The following is a 14,288-nucleotide window of genomic DNA, read 5'->3' on the forward strand; positions in this document are numbered from 1 at the left end:
AGATGGACGTTAAACTGGATAATAGCTTAAGTTGATTAGCTAATGAAATAACAAAATAACTAAGTAATCGGTAGAAAGTGTGAAAAATAGTTTTAGTTTTTCTTTACATTTTAAATTCGGTTTTTTTCTATCCTAAATAGTATTAAAACTCAATGAATCATCCAATATATTTTCCGCCTTTCACGCAGTATGGATTTGTGTGGTACAATGATCCCTTGAATTTTTCATCCCAGAATTTGATATTGTTTATGGCCTTTATACGTTCAATGACTAATTAATCACAATATGTTTCTGAAAAATGTGAGTGAGCTCAAAATACATTTGCAAATACATATATTAAGAAACTCGTATCTAAGCTAAGAAGATTGTATCTATTTTAAAGTATCTTAAGTTTGGCCAGTGTGACCCTATTCTAGGGATTGAATTTATCGACGCTGAAGGACGGATTAAGCTTTAAGCCATTCTTCTAAGAAAAGCTTTCCCCGACAGCTGATTCAACAACAGCCAGCAATAGTGCAACTGAATTCCAGATCTTTCTCAGATCCTTCAGTGATAAGGACTTCGACCCCCAGTTGTAGCAAATACAGTTACATTTACCCCCAGCGATCGTTCGGTTTTTGGGGTCTTGGGAGGCTATCGACGTGTTTTTGTTATTTATTCCCAATTTCTACAATCTACTGGTGGAAAAGAAAACAACAAACTGCAATCGACGCCCATGGAGACGGGCTCTTATCAGCGCAAAAATAGAAGGAGAAAAAAACAAACATAATCGGACGCTGACGTCGCAGTCTACCGTCTACCTAGGCCTAGGCGATGCCCCACACATGAAAATACATTCAACTCCGATTCCAGATTTCAGTTCAAAACGAGGCGTCGAGCTGTGCGGTTTATTAAAATAAATTTGACCAAAAAGTGGGATCCAAGAGAAGCATAGTCAAAAACATACAAAACTCTCTCAGTCCAAACACGCACACTCTTTGTTTGAAGCTCTCTCGCGCCACTCTCTCGAATTGGACGACACGCTCAACACGTGGGCGCGTCTCGAAAAGAAAATATAATCATTTCGCTTTGGAAACGTGATTAGTGCGATAAGTTATTGTTGTATCCGATCCGAAAGATGTCGCATCGCGTGTTGGTCATTGGCAGCGGCGGCCGGGAGCACGCCATTTGCTGGAAACTGTCGCAGTCCCCAAAGGTGGGCCAGATCTTTGCCCTGCCTGGTAGCTACGGCATAAAGCAGGTCGCCAAGTGCCAAAATCTGGAGGCCAGGACCCTGGATCCAAAGGATTTCGAGGTACGTTCGGCCCTTCGTCCCCTCGTCCTTGACTTGACCTTCACCTGGAGCTTAAAGTTGCAAACGCATTGTGTCTGGGATCACGTTAATTAAGTCGGGGTTTTCGATCTGCCGTTGGGGCAAAAAAAAGTTTGGTTTACTCCTTATTGCCTCCACTTTGCTTTTTATGGCTTCCGATCTTAATGACTATTTTATGCTCGTCGAGAGTCTAAAAGTCACATTGAATCCGCAATCGAGATGCTGGGAAAGCGTTGCAGTTGCTGTGAATTAACCCTTCGGTGGAACTGGGGGCTTGCGATTACGAAATGTGCTCCAATTACTGATAATTCTGCCGATCTGTGAGTTGAGGTTTTAATCTTTAAGTGGAATCTGAATTGCGTGAAAAAAAAAACTGTGCTCTTGTAATATTTCAATTATATTTAAAAAAAACTAATGGTATTAAGTAAAATTAATTAATGCAATTATTTGTTAATGTTTTATGTTTCATTGCTTTTTTTCATTTTGGAAATACAAGTTAAAACTCAAATATCTTTCAAGCTGAAAAATTTAAAAAGTTGTTCATTTCCAATTTCCTTAAAATTTTATGGTAAATCTGTTCTGTTCTGTTTTTATTTACTAAGCAAATTTAACAAGCAAATAACTCATTTATTTACTCTTGTTATTTTTAACTGAAATAAATCTGTGTTCAAACAAGTTTTTGAACTTTTAACATAATTAATTGCAACAAATGCTTGGCGAGAGCTCCAGTTACATCCAGTTACAGGTGCTTCAAAACATATATATACTTTATCTTTTCTTCTTTATAAAAAAAGGTTTCAATTTTAACCAGATGGTTAGTCTTCTATCCTGCATAGTTAATTCCATACCATTTAAGTTAACATTTAAAACTCAAAAATTTATTGTAAACAACCCAATTATGCTCTTCCGTTATGTTTTTTATTCGTTGAAGTTCATTAGAAAATATTGATACTTTTAGTAAGATTATTTTTTATTAAGCGGAATTCAAAGATCAAGTTTTATTATATATTAAGGTCTCCCTAAATGGCTTTAACGATTTAAAAAAAACGGTCATTATTTATTAGGTTAAAAATATAAATCCGGGTTATTCCTTCAATACTGTATAATATTTTAAAGCGTTTCCTTATTAAGGTAGGAATTTCGAAGAAAAAGAAAAAACTTCTCCCAAGTCCGAAAAAATCCACTAATGAATTGTTATCTGGCCTAAATTGAGTTTGCATTTTCAATTCAAAAATTTATTTAAAAAAAGTATGCAGGAAAACAAAGCATGTTATGATTTATTACTTGAGCAGTAAAACAAAACGACTTCCCATATGAAACGTAAATCGATCGAATTTCATAAACAAACTCCACTTTATCGTGATCTATGGTTCCCAATAAACAATCCAGCAGATCGGCTAACAAAGACTGTCTATTTTGTTATTTTTCACACTTTAGCTTACGTTTTCTTAACACTTCTATTTGTTGTTGGTGGCTTAAATAATTGTTTAGATCAAAATTCACAGATTCGCATGGTGGTTCGGAGACCGGCCCCTTCCCCGCCAAGTGGCAATAGAGACTCTCAGCCATCAGTCATCAATGTCTGGAGTAGCTCCGTCTCTGGCGCAGAGGTCGCAGCGTTGTCGTGGGAGGATGGGTCAGGTAGATGGTCTTGGGGGTGGTGCTTGGACGGGAGCGCGGAGTGGTTGACTCCTGGAAGTTGCGGGTGTACACATTGAAGGCGGCAGCATCGTGCTCCACCGTCTTGAGCTCGCCAGTATAATAGTCCTTTACCTGGTAGGGATGCGTTCTGATGTACTCCAGGGCACGCAGGATGTAGTCCGGCACTTGGGGAATGTGCTGGCCCACCGGGTGGTAACCGAACTCATCGGCCACGTAGTTCACACTGATCACCTCGCCCTCTGGAGATGTATAGCTAGATCCACCCTGGACAGAAACACCGCCCAAGCCGGCCTGTGAGGCGGAAATGCCGTTGGAGGTCTCGTAGGCGTACCGGTAATTGCCATCCCTGTCCACCTGCAGCTCGTTCTGGAGAGTCCGTGTGTCCCGATCTGAATCCGGAACGTAGGCGGCCGCCTGCACTTGCAGCACGCCCAGAACCATGACGACGATGGAATTTACCTGCGGGGGTGGACAAGAGACATCGATTATAATCCATTTTGGGGAAGTCCCAGGCGACTTGGTGGTCTTACAAGCAGATACATTTTGGAGGTGCTGCCGCGTTCAAGTTTGGTTCTAAACTGATTGCCTGCTTGTCGGACGCTTTCGTTTTTATATCCATCCGCTCGCAAGCAATATTTTGGGCAATTTCTCGACTCGGAAACCCAGTCGCCGAGCCGTCGTCGCCGCCGTCTCCATCAGTAACTTGGCTCGTCGTCATCATCTCCTCATCATCGCCGCTGGTTGCCTTAGTCAGTCATAAATAAAATGATTTTATTTCTTATAAGTATTATTTTATATAGGTATCAACGACGTTATTTGTCGCGGTCGCCGTTGCAATTCCTAAAGTGTGGGATGGGGGACCAACAAATAAAAATCCAGACCCAGTAAAGAGTCAAAGTGGAGCCAAAAACATAATGAAATGATTCGTGAATGGTATGCCCTACCCGAAGGTTGGGGCACTTACAATATGATAAGTATGGTGGCTGATCTTGAAAACACCTTATTGCCAGGCTTGACTTACATTCTCAAGGAACTCTAAATACCAAGGCGTTCACTGAACTCCAAAGTCGTAAAAAGGCTTGGTCATTTAAATGTTTTTCAGTTTTTAATTAAACTATTCTAAGAATGCGATTTAGTTTCTAGCTTGTTAAAGTTTTGTAAAGCGTAATCTGCCCAAAATGGAGAAAGTGCTTACTGCTTGGATATAGGCGGCTACTTTGTAAATTTTGTGCGATTCGCAAACTTGTTTGATGACAATAATTATGGAAAATTCTGGTGCTTAAAAGCTTTGGATTAGGTTACTTTATTCGAGTATAATGGTGCTTAATTATATTTTGAACCCACTTCGGCTGCCGCCGTCTTTGTTTGGTTAGATAATTTTAGAAATTGCATAGTTCAATCATTAAGCTCGGCTTAGCACAGTTATTCTGATAAATGATCTCTGAAGTGGTATCTCCAAGCATATAATTCAATCGTGCGGCAGAACTTTTTTCCCAAACATTTCAGCAAACTCCCAGCTGTCTCCAGTTTGATACTTTTTTGGCCGATTCCCAAAAACCCGTCCGACTAATTCAGCAAAGCGTATCTAATTCCTTAACTTATTCGCAAACAAATGTGGCAGCATTCTTTGGCAACCTCCCCCCTCCAGATCCCATACCATCACCCACTTAATTTGCATATAATACAGTAAATCATGAGCGCACTCTGTAAAGCATAAAGACGAAAACGTTCTAACCAAATTTGGCAAGTCCCAGCTGAAAGAATCAACTAAAATCCAGTATAAAATGCTGTTGATCTGCTCCATCTCTACATCATCTCCTTCCCCTTTTTCTCTTGGCCAAATAGCCCGCTACAAGCCAAAATGTTTTGGGAAGCCTTTCGCTTCTTCTTAACCTTCGTTACGGGAAATTAAAGCCTTGGCCGGGTCTTAATTCGGAAAGCCAAATAGCTCAATAAAAACGTCATTTTTGGACATCATCCAACGACCGTGCGACCGTTCTTGAACTCTGTGAAATTGGTGAAGGGGAAGAGGAAGGGGCTTGGACGTAAGGAAATCGGGATGAATCTTTGCCAGGTGCTAAATGGTCTGGAACGCAGTCAAGTGCACCTGAGTGGGTAATCCGCGTTCTGCGTTGGCGCCAATTCGAATTAGAGCTGAGTAACGATATCGAAGTCACGCCAACCACCAAACCGGATGAGCCAGCTCCGGGCTGGAGCTGGGATTAACTTGGTTTATTGACATGACTTGGTTGGCATAGCTGGTGCCTGAGTCAGTTGCTTGGATTCACCCGGTGGAAAGACAATGCACCCACCGAGACCGAGACCCAGTTTAATGGCAAAACAATTAGGAAGGCATTTAGTATTTTGGCGACAAATTGACGATGGAACCGGTTAAGTACTTAGAGGAGTGTTATCTCCCACTTGGAATGTGGGTACAAAAATCAAAACAACACATCGGTTATGCCAAAGAAATCGGCAAAGGCTTATGACCCGGTTAGATGGGAAAAACCAATTATGATCTTAATTTTAAGATAGTCTTTTTGAACGCCAAACAAAGATTGTAGTGCAATTAATGAGATTACAAAGGCTAATAACTAAAATAAGTTAATTTAAGGCATGAATGGTATACATTTCTGTCAGTGTAGCATTTATTTAAATTAAAGCCATTGCCAATTAAGTAATTTGATTTGAGTTTAACAAAATCAAACGCAACGGTTCTTTCATTATGATTTCAAGGCTTGAATTTATATGTCTTAATATGTTTTAATTTCTGCATTATCTTTTTAATGATTTGGCAAACTTGTGTGGATTTGTATCACTTTCAAATAAAGCTTTTAAGTTACAAGTTTAACTTATAGAAGTGACACTGATTAGTGTTTCTTTTTGTGTAATTGGGTTATTTACTGGTTAAAAGTGCAAAAATAAAACATGAACTTATTGCATTTACTTTATATAAATAACACATTATGTTTAACACCAAATATCATTAAATAATTCTTTATGTTTCTTATATTTTAGGGGATTGCCATGTGGAGCAAGGAAAACAAGATCACCCTCGTGGTCGTGGGCCCCGAAGATCCTTTGGCTCTGGGCTTGGGGGATGTTTTGCAAAAGGAAGGCGTGGCCTGCTTTGGGCCTGGAAAGCAAGGAGCCCAAATCGAGGCGGATAAAAAGTGGGCGAAGGACTTCATGCTGCGCCATGGCATTCCGACGGCACGATACGAGAGTTTCACCGATACGGAAAAGGCCAAGGCGTTCATAAGAAGGCAAGTTAAAAACAAGAAAACCTATTTATTTTTTTGAAGTTTATACGGAAAACGTTTTTAGTGCTTCCTACCAAGCTTTGGTGGTGAAAGCGGCCGGCTTGGCCGCCGGAAAGGGTGTAGTAGTGGCCGCTAATGTGGACGAAGCCTGCCAAGCCGTCGACGAAATTCTGGGAGACTTAAAATATGGTCAAGCAGGAGCGACGCTTGTGGTTGAGGAGCTGCTGGAGGGCGAGGAGATATCCGTTCTGGCCTTCACGGATGGTAAGAGCGTACGCCCTATGCTGCCTGCTCAGGATCACAAGCGCCTAGGCAACGGGGACTCCGGACCGAACACCGGGGGAATGGGCGCCTACTGCCCATGCCCGTTGATCAGTCAGCCGGCCCTGGAACTGGTCCAACGGGCAGTTCTGGAGAGGGCTGTCCAGGGTCTGATCAAGGAGAGGATTAACTATCAGGGGGTCCTTTACGCGGGACTTATGCTAACACGCGATGGTCCTCGTGTTTTAGAGTTCAACTGTCGTTTTGGTGACCCAGAGACTCAGGTCATCCTACCCCTACTCGAAACAGATCTATTCGAGGTAATGGAGGCCTGCTGCAGCGGCCAGCTTGAGAAGCTACCTCTGCAATGGCGAAGTGGGGTCAGTGCTGTTGGTGTGGTCCTGGCCAGTGCTGGTTATCCGGAAACCTCTACCAAAGGATGTGTTATAACAGGTACGATTTAAAGCTTCTCTTAACTTGGAACCTATTGATTAATAATTTATCTTTCTTTTTTAAAAGGCCTTCCCACTGAAAATACGCCTACACAACTGATATTCCACAGTGGCTTGACCGTGAACCAAAAAAATGAGTCCCTGACCAATGGAGGACGTGTCCTGATCGCTATTGTCCTGGACGGAAGTCTGAAGGCCGCAGCAGCCAGGGCCACTAAATTGGCCGGCAGCATCAGTTTCTCCGGCAAGGGAGCTCAATACAGAACGGACATTGCCCAAAAGGCTTTTAAAATGTAACGAAAAGTTAAAAAATCTTAAATTGGATATCAACAAAACTCAGCCATTTCATTTCTGTAGATCATAAAATATACATATATTTAAATCTAAAATTAAGTTGCAATGGAACCTCATTTTGGTTACTAATGACTTTTGTCTAAGGGTTACTTTTCACAATTACATCTATCTTCTACTGATCTATTTACTTTTCTCTCCAAAAAATCCTAAATAGAGCCACAGCCAATCCCCCGAGCTTGAGCTACAAAGACAGCGGGGTGGACATTGATGCAGGGGACGCTCTGGTCCAGCGCATCAAACCTCTGTCCCGTGGCACTCAGAGACCTGGCGTTCTCGGGGGTCTGGGTGGTTTCGGTGGACTGTTCCGCCTAAAGGAGCTTAGCTACATGGAACCTGTAATCGCCGAGGCAACGCAGGGAGTGGGTGCAAAGATTCATCTGGCCCTGCAGCATGAGCTCTACGAGAACGTGGGCTATGATCTCTTTGCCTTGACTGCCAACGATTTGCTAGAGGTGGGAGCCGAGCCAGTGGCGTTCCTGGACTATATTGCCTGTGGCAAATTGCACGTTCCCTTGGCTGCCCAACTGGTCAAGGGAATGGCCGAGGGATGCCGGGATGCGCGGTGCGCTTTAGTAGGTTAGTTAGTAGTTTAAGATCCTTAATGGGTTGTACGGCCTAAAAAAATCTTTAAAAAATTTCTCTGCAGGTGGCGAAACAGCGGAGATGCCTTCTCTCTACGCGCCTGGTCAACATGACATGGCTGGCTACTGTGTGGGAATCGTCGAGCAGTCACGGATTCTTCCCCGTTATGATCTTTACCAGCCAGGTGATCTGCTCGTAGGACTTCCCTCATCTGGCCTCCATTGCGCCGGCTTTAACGAGATACTTACCCAGTTGGTCGCCTTAAAAGTGAATCTCAAGGAGCTTTCTCCGGTAGAAGGTGGAGAGGACGGCCTTTCGCTAGCTCAAGTCCTTGGTACACCCACCCGGCTGTATGTGAAGGAGTTGTTGCCACATCTACAGAAGGGAGAAGAGATCAAGTCGTTGGTTCAAGTGACACATGGTCTCATTAAGGATGTGCAGCGTCTCTTGCCTGAAGGGTTCGAGACAACGTTGGATTTCGGTGCGGTTCCAGTGCCGAAGATCTTTGGCTGGCTGGCGGGAAAGTTGAAGCTTAGTGCCCAGACATTACTGGAGAAGCACAATTGTGGCATAGGAATGGTGATGATCCTCCCACAAACTAGTCAGCTTTGGAGGACATCCTTGCCGGGAGCCAAGGTATTAGGTATCCTACAAAAGGGGACAAAATCCAGTGGTTCTCCAGTGCAAGTTCGGAACTTTGTGGAGCAAATAAAATCTGTAGCCTCGAAATTCGGAGGTCTCGGTGAACGAAAACTGCCTGAGGAGCTAAAAGAACTGTCGGCGAAGAGCTTCGTGACGGCTCCTCGCTCTGAGTGCTTTGAGAATGCCGCAGGCCGAAGACTAACTCGCGTTCCCAATAACTATAAGGATCCGATTCTCATCCTGGGAACGGACGGCGTTGGAACCAAACTTAAAATAGCTCAACAAACAAATAGAAACTCTAGCGTGGGCATTGATCTAGTGGCCATGTGCGTTAACGATATTCTCTGCAATGGAGCCGAGCCCCTCACCTTCTCCAGCTACTATGCTTGTGGTCAGTGGCAAGAGGATTTGGCAAAGGAAGTGGATGCTGGAGTCCAGGAGGGTTCCCGTCAAGCTAATAGCAGCTTTATTAGTAAGTAAAAAATAGTTATTGCATGTGAAGTCTTTGAAGGTATTCCGCCCCAGAATCGGAGAATATTTGGCTAAGTTATAGCCTGTGCAGTGGGTCATATTGTACTCCCCATGCAACTTTCAACATTTTGAAGGGGAGCCTGTAGAAAATTTGGAAAAAATTTAAAAAATAATGTGTTTGTAGGTTTCGATGGAAATTAATTCAGAATCGATCTACAAATCGTTTAAGGTATTCTGCTCAGGGATCGAACAAAAATTGGCCAAGTTATAGTCAGTGCAGTGGGTCATAATGCACTCCCCATGCATCTTTCAACATTTTGAAGGGGAGCCTGAAGAAAATTTTACAAAAAATTTAAAAAAAAATGTGTTTGTAGGTTTCGATGGAAATTAATTCAGAATCGATCTACAAATCGATTAAGGTATTCTGCTCAGGGATCGAACAAAAATTGGCCAAGTTATAGTTGGTGCAGTGGGTCATATTGTACTCCCCATGCATCTTTCAACATTTTGAAGGGGAGCCTGCAGAAAATTTGGCAAAAAATTTAAAAAATAATGTGTTTGTAGGTTTCGATGGAAATTAATTCAGAATCGATCTACAAATCGTTTAAGGTATTCTGCTCAGGGATCGAATAAAAATTGGCCAAGTTATAGTCTGTGCAGTGGGTCATATTGTACTCCCCATGCATCTTTCACATTTTGAAGGGGAGCCTGAAGAAAATTTGGCAAAAAAATTTAAAAAATAATGTGTTTGTAGGTTTCGATGGAAATTAATTGAGAATCGATCAGCAAATCGTTAAAAGTAATCGCTCCCAAAAATCGCTATGATTTCCTATAAATACCCTTCTTGTTTGGGTTTTATTTTTTGTGTAGACAATGGAAATCAATCCATTTTAATTCATTGCTTTATCCGTTTTAGGTTCGCACAGTGCAGCGGTACCGCTTCTTTATGAGCCAAAGGTTTATGACTTGGCAGGTTTTGCTCTGGGCATTGCAGAACGCTCAGGAATCCTGCCTCTCTTGGATGCCATTCAACCTGGTGATGTGCTCATCGGATTGCCCTCTTCGGGAGTTCACAGCAACGGCTTTAGTTTGGTCCACGCGGTACTCAAACGCGCTGGTTTAGGACTCACCGACAAGGCGCCTTTCAGTGAAAAAACGCTGGGAGATGAGCTGCTGGTGCCCACCAAGATCTATGTCCAGGCACTGGCCATCCTTCTTACACGCCCAAATCACGGTGTGAAGGCGCTGGCGCACATAACTGGCGGAGGATTAAGTGAGAATATTCCAAGGGTTTTGCGAAAGGATTTGGCTGTTCGGTTGGATGCCAACGAGTTTCAATTGCCGCCCGTATTTGCGTGGCTGGCCGCAGCCGGAAACATCAGTTCTACAGAGCTACAACGCACTTACAACTGTGGATTGGGACTGGTTCTTGTGGTTTCCCCCACCAAGGTCGAGGATGTTCTTAAAGAGTTAAGGTATCCGCAACGTGCTGCTATCGTGGGAGAAGTGATCGCCCGCAAAGATCCTAAAAAGCCGCAGGTCGTGGTGGAAAACTTTGACGCTGCAGTGACGAGGACCCAGAAGCTTTTATCTTTACCAAGGAAGCGAGTCGCTGTGCTTATCTCGGGTACCGGCAGCAACCTCCAGGCACTCATTAATGCCTCACGGGACTCTGCCCAGGGAGTGCACGCGGAGATTGTTCTGGTGATTAGCAACAAGCCCGGCGTCCTTGGCCTAGAGCGCGCTGCTAAAGCGGGCATACCTACACTAGTCATTTCCCACAAAGACTTCGCCAACCGAGAGGTCTACGATGCTGAGCTTTCGCGAAATCTTAAGGCAGCTCGTGTAGACCTCGTTTGTCTTGCCGGATTTATGCGAATCCTCAGCTCTCCATTCGTCAAGGAATGGCGTGGCCGTCTCATCAACATTCATCCATCATTACTACCCAAATACCCCGGTCTTCATGTACAGCAACAAGCTCTGGAAGCGGGCGAAAAGGAGTCTGGCTGCACGGTTCACTTTGTGGATGAGGGCGTGGATACTGGCGCTATTCTCGTCCAGGCTTCGGTACCAATTTTGCCTGGCGACGATGAGGAAGCTTTGACGCAGCGCATCCACAAAGCCGAGCACTGGGCATATCCGAGAGCTCTGACACTGCTGGCCAATGGATCAGTTCGCCTGAGTCCGGAGGGAAAGTGCATTGGCAGGGATGGCCAGTAAAAATGTTTAGTTCGTAATAGTTTGTAAAAAGCCCTTCAGGGTTTTGCCCGGATATCACAGGGATGAATTTTTATATATATTTTGACATTTTTATTTTTTGTATGAAATTTTGTTTAAGACTGCACATGATTTTTAAAAAATATCAATTATTTACAATATTTGGCTTTAATTTTTTGGGGGTAACCTAAATGTTTCATAACCATTGCATTTTTGACTAGTTTATTGTTACTATCTACTATAATTCTTACTATTTTTTTATCAATCACTAATTTGGGAGAACTACACTCTAATATCACCATTGCCCTATCACAAAAAGTAAGTAAAAAGTGAAAATAGACTTGAACCAGAATTCGACTGTGTTTCCCCCTGGTCACTTGACTTGGCATCTGCTAAAGGCCGCTTGACATTTCGCTTTAAATCCGGATCTTTGAATATGGGCTCGGCCATTTTGTCCAAGTGTAGCCTAAAGAATTGGTTTTGCAGGACGGGCACAATCAGGTTATACTTGTCAATGAGCTTGTTCAATTGCTGAACATCCTCCTTGTGCTTTTCATTGAACTTTTTCCATGATGCCAGCTCTTCGGCAGTCTGCATGGGCCATTCTCCGTAGTATATGCGTTCCTGACGCAGTTGGTTTTTTAGCTGCCTCGTAGCATCGCGGATGTCCTTGCTGAGGCTGATCCACTCCGGTGTAAATCCGTTGTCCAGCATTATCTTGTTCAGTTTGTGGGTGGTGAAGTCCAGATATGGATTTTGCGACTGTAGGGCCGAGAGAGGCTTGCCAGCGCCATCGAGATTATTAAAGTCACCCTTGGACATGGCCTCTTGGATTAGATCCTCTACGACGCGCTCGATGCCGTACTTGGTTTTGATGGCATGCTTACGAAAGTGATTCCCTTCCTTAGACATTAGTGTGTTCTCGCCGGCAGCGGCCTTGTCGATGCGGTGCTCTAAGACCCTTTCCTGAGCCTTCATTGCGCGCACCTGTTGGTACTGTTTCTGGCGCTGAAAGGGGGTGCCCACGCCGATACCCTCGTTTGACAGATACTGACGATGTTGTGGAGCCGTGTGCTTGATGTCGAACTCCATGGCTTCCTCTTCGTTCTCTGGGATATTGCGTCGCCCCTTGGCGAATTTTTCCTGCAGCAATCGAAAGGCCTCGTCCACCTTTTGGAATCGTTCGGCGCTGGCTTCCTCGGTTCCAGAATCCGGGTGCACCCGCTTGACTAGATCCAAGTAGGCATGTCGTACGGTGTTCTGATCCGCTGACTCGTGCACCCCCAGGATGCGGAAACATTCCTACGGAATCAATATTCCATAACTAGGAGTTTAAATAGAGGGAGTTGCTCTTCTCACCAAATAAACCTCCCTGCGTTTCAGGTGCAACAGGCGATGGGATCCCTCGGATAGAATTCGAATGGATCCGGCGAAAATTTTTCCCGTTAACAACATTTTCTCCTTTGCATATGTACTTAGATGCTACTTTGCTTTTCGGGTCTGAACTGACATGAAATTATTTCATATTGAGTATTTTTAACAATTAATTTTTGTTAGTTGTTGCTTTTGAATCCATAACAAAGGAGAATATCGTATAATGGTAATTTTAAAGGTCCTTTATTATAAATTAATCACGTAATAAAAAGAGATTAACTAAAAATATAAACAGAAATCAGCTGATGTTTAAAGCAATGAAATCCACAACTGTGGATCGTCCCTCATGTAGAGGTATATTGGTATTTTTTGGTATTAATCGTTGACTGCGAACAAAAAATGTGTAAATACGTTAAGTAAAGTTTTTATTTTCTTGTTTTATGTAAATTTTTTTTTTTAATTTGAAACTACATACTTAATTTTTAAGTACTTATTTTTTTCTTATTCTAAAGATTTGAATCTAAACGGTCTGGATCATTTTAGAAATAGGTGTTGTAGTTAAATCATTAGCTAGAATTAAGAATTTATTTAAATTCAAAAAATTATAAAAGGGAATCGGTCTAAAAAGTAAGTAGAATGTGTTAACCTAAAAATTTAAAAAGCCGACGCTCCATTCTATCATAAACTTCTGGCGCTAATGCTTGGATAGAAGAGAAGTAATGCGTGTTTATTTTTAATGATTGTCTACCCGAATCCATAATAGAACATTTATTTAAAATATTTAATATATAAGCATACAAACAATGTTGTTTATCAAGCTGCAAGAATCAAAAAACCTTCACGCTCTGTTTAATTTAGAATAAAAAAAGTTTAAATTTATTAGATCTTTTCTACAATAAATAAAAATACTTATAATCTTTTATAATGCTTTTTACAAATGACTAATTATCAAGATCAAGTTATACAAAATTTAATTAAGAAAAAAATTACTTCGTAAACTAAATTTATAAAATTTATTACGAAGTTATTCACAACTTAAGATTTTGGATGTTTAAATATATACATGTTCGCGTGTCTTTGGCTTTACTCTAGTTGGTATATTGGGGAACAAATATTTCGCAGCATCCCGTTGGCATGTTTGGTGTGACACATTAGCATATATAAGAACAGGATGTGGAACAGGCTTGCTCCCAATTCTAAAACTTTATCATGCCACATCAGTTTTTACTGTGCCACATTGGCTTTAGTCGTCATCCACAATATCGGGCGTGAACAAATTGCAGATTTCAAGGAAATGAGCCAGTTTCTTGCCAATATAACCACCCAATAAAATACCTGGTATGATCGTGACCATTAGACCAATTCGCGAATATTTGTCCCGCCTGTGAGCACCCCTCACTTCGATATAGTCAATGTGTTGATCATTGCGACCATAAGGCATGTTCAATATTTTTGAGAGAGGTGGTGTTTTTATTTTATTTTTTATGAAATGATATACAACATTTTCTGATGGAAATGTCAAGACTTTCTCCAACCAAAAAGGGACAGGCACGCCCCAAAACCTAAACTCAAACACAAACCCTCATCAAGTATACGTGCCGCTAGAATATTCGACTGTGCGCCCTATATGGGACTTCCGTTCTGGTGGCCGTGCAGTTTGAATTTATAGTCCGTCTGATTGTAACTCTTCAATTGTCT

General features: G+C 42.3%; 4 protein-coding genes across 4 annotated transcripts; 1 reads left to right on the forward strand and 3 right to left on the reverse strand.

The window, feature by feature from the left end:
* The first annotated feature begins 849 nt into the window (after positions 1-849).
* On the forward strand, positions 850-11,377 carry LOC6497761 (trifunctional purine biosynthetic protein adenosine-3). The gene is made up of 7 exons (XM_001961371.4): positions 850-1,294; positions 5,993-6,240; positions 6,302-6,951; positions 7,018-7,243; positions 7,459-7,880; positions 7,951-9,000; positions 9,916-11,377. Exons 1-7 carry the CDS (start codon positions 1,118-1,120, stop codon positions 11,217-11,219), a joined length of 4,077 nt encoding a protein of 1,358 aa, XP_001961407.1. The 5' UTR covers positions 850-1,117; the 3' UTR covers positions 11,220-11,377.
* On the reverse strand, positions 2,706-3,723 carry LOC6497770 (pupal cuticle protein). The gene is made up of 2 exons (XM_001961372.4): positions 3,505-3,723; positions 2,706-3,433 (listed from the first exon to the last, which is right to left on the reverse strand). The coding sequence occupies exons 1-2, from the start codon at positions 3,514-3,516 to the stop codon at positions 2,888-2,890; spliced, it is 558 nt and encodes a 185-aa protein (XP_001961408.2). The 5' UTR covers positions 3,517-3,723; the 3' UTR covers positions 2,706-2,887.
* Positions 11,378-11,489: 112 nt separating the features above from the next.
* On the reverse strand, positions 11,490-12,911 carry LOC6497769 (dnaJ homolog subfamily C member 28). The gene is made up of 2 exons (XM_001961370.4): positions 12,576-12,911; positions 11,490-12,518 (listed from the first exon to the last, which is right to left on the reverse strand). Exons 1-2 carry the CDS (start codon positions 12,669-12,671, stop codon positions 11,526-11,528), a joined length of 1,089 nt encoding a protein of 362 aa, XP_001961406.1. The 5' UTR covers positions 12,672-12,911; the 3' UTR covers positions 11,490-11,525.
* Positions 12,912-13,584: 673 nt separating this feature from the next.
* Positions 13,585-14,131, reverse strand: LOC26515454 (essential MCU regulator, mitochondrial). The gene has a single exon (XM_014906948.3). The coding sequence runs from the start codon at positions 14,029-14,031 to the stop codon at positions 13,834-13,836; it is 198 nt and encodes a 65-aa protein (XP_014762434.1). The 5' UTR covers positions 14,032-14,131; the 3' UTR covers positions 13,585-13,833.
* Between the last annotated feature and the right edge of the window lie 157 nt (positions 14,132-14,288).

Source organism: Drosophila ananassae, chromosome 3R (genome assembly GCF_017639315.1).
Source record: "Drosophila ananassae strain 14024-0371.13 chromosome 3R, ASM1763931v2, whole genome shotgun sequence".
Taxonomy (NCBI): domain Eukaryota; kingdom Metazoa; phylum Arthropoda; class Insecta; order Diptera; family Drosophilidae; genus Drosophila; species Drosophila ananassae.

Excerpts from the sequence above, each read along its gene's own strand:
- LOC6497761 (XM_001961371.4), top strand. The coding sequence starts at position 1,118 with ATGTCGCATCGCGTGTTGGTCATTGGCAGCGGCGGCCGGGAGCACGCC. Across the intron at positions 6,952-7,017 it reads CAAAGGATGTGTTATAACAG|GCCTTCCCACTGAAAATACG; the intron begins GTACGATTTAAA and ends CTTTTTTAAAAG. Across the intron at positions 7,881-7,950 it reads TGCGCGGTGCGCTTTAGTAG|GTGGCGAAACAGCGGAGATG; the intron begins GTTAGTTAGTAG and ends ATTTCTCTGCAG.
- LOC6497769 (XM_001961370.4), bottom strand. The coding sequence starts at position 12,671 with ATGTTGTTAACGGGAAAAATTTTCGCCGGATCCATTCGAATTCTATCC. Across the intron at positions 12,519-12,575 it reads AACGCAGGGAGGTTTATTTG|GAATGTTTCCGCATCCTGGG; the intron begins GTGAGAAGAGCA and ends TTGATTCCGTAG.
- LOC26515454 (XM_014906948.3), bottom strand. The coding sequence starts at position 14,031 with ATGCCTTATGGTCGCAATGATCAACACATTGACTATATCGAAGTGAGG.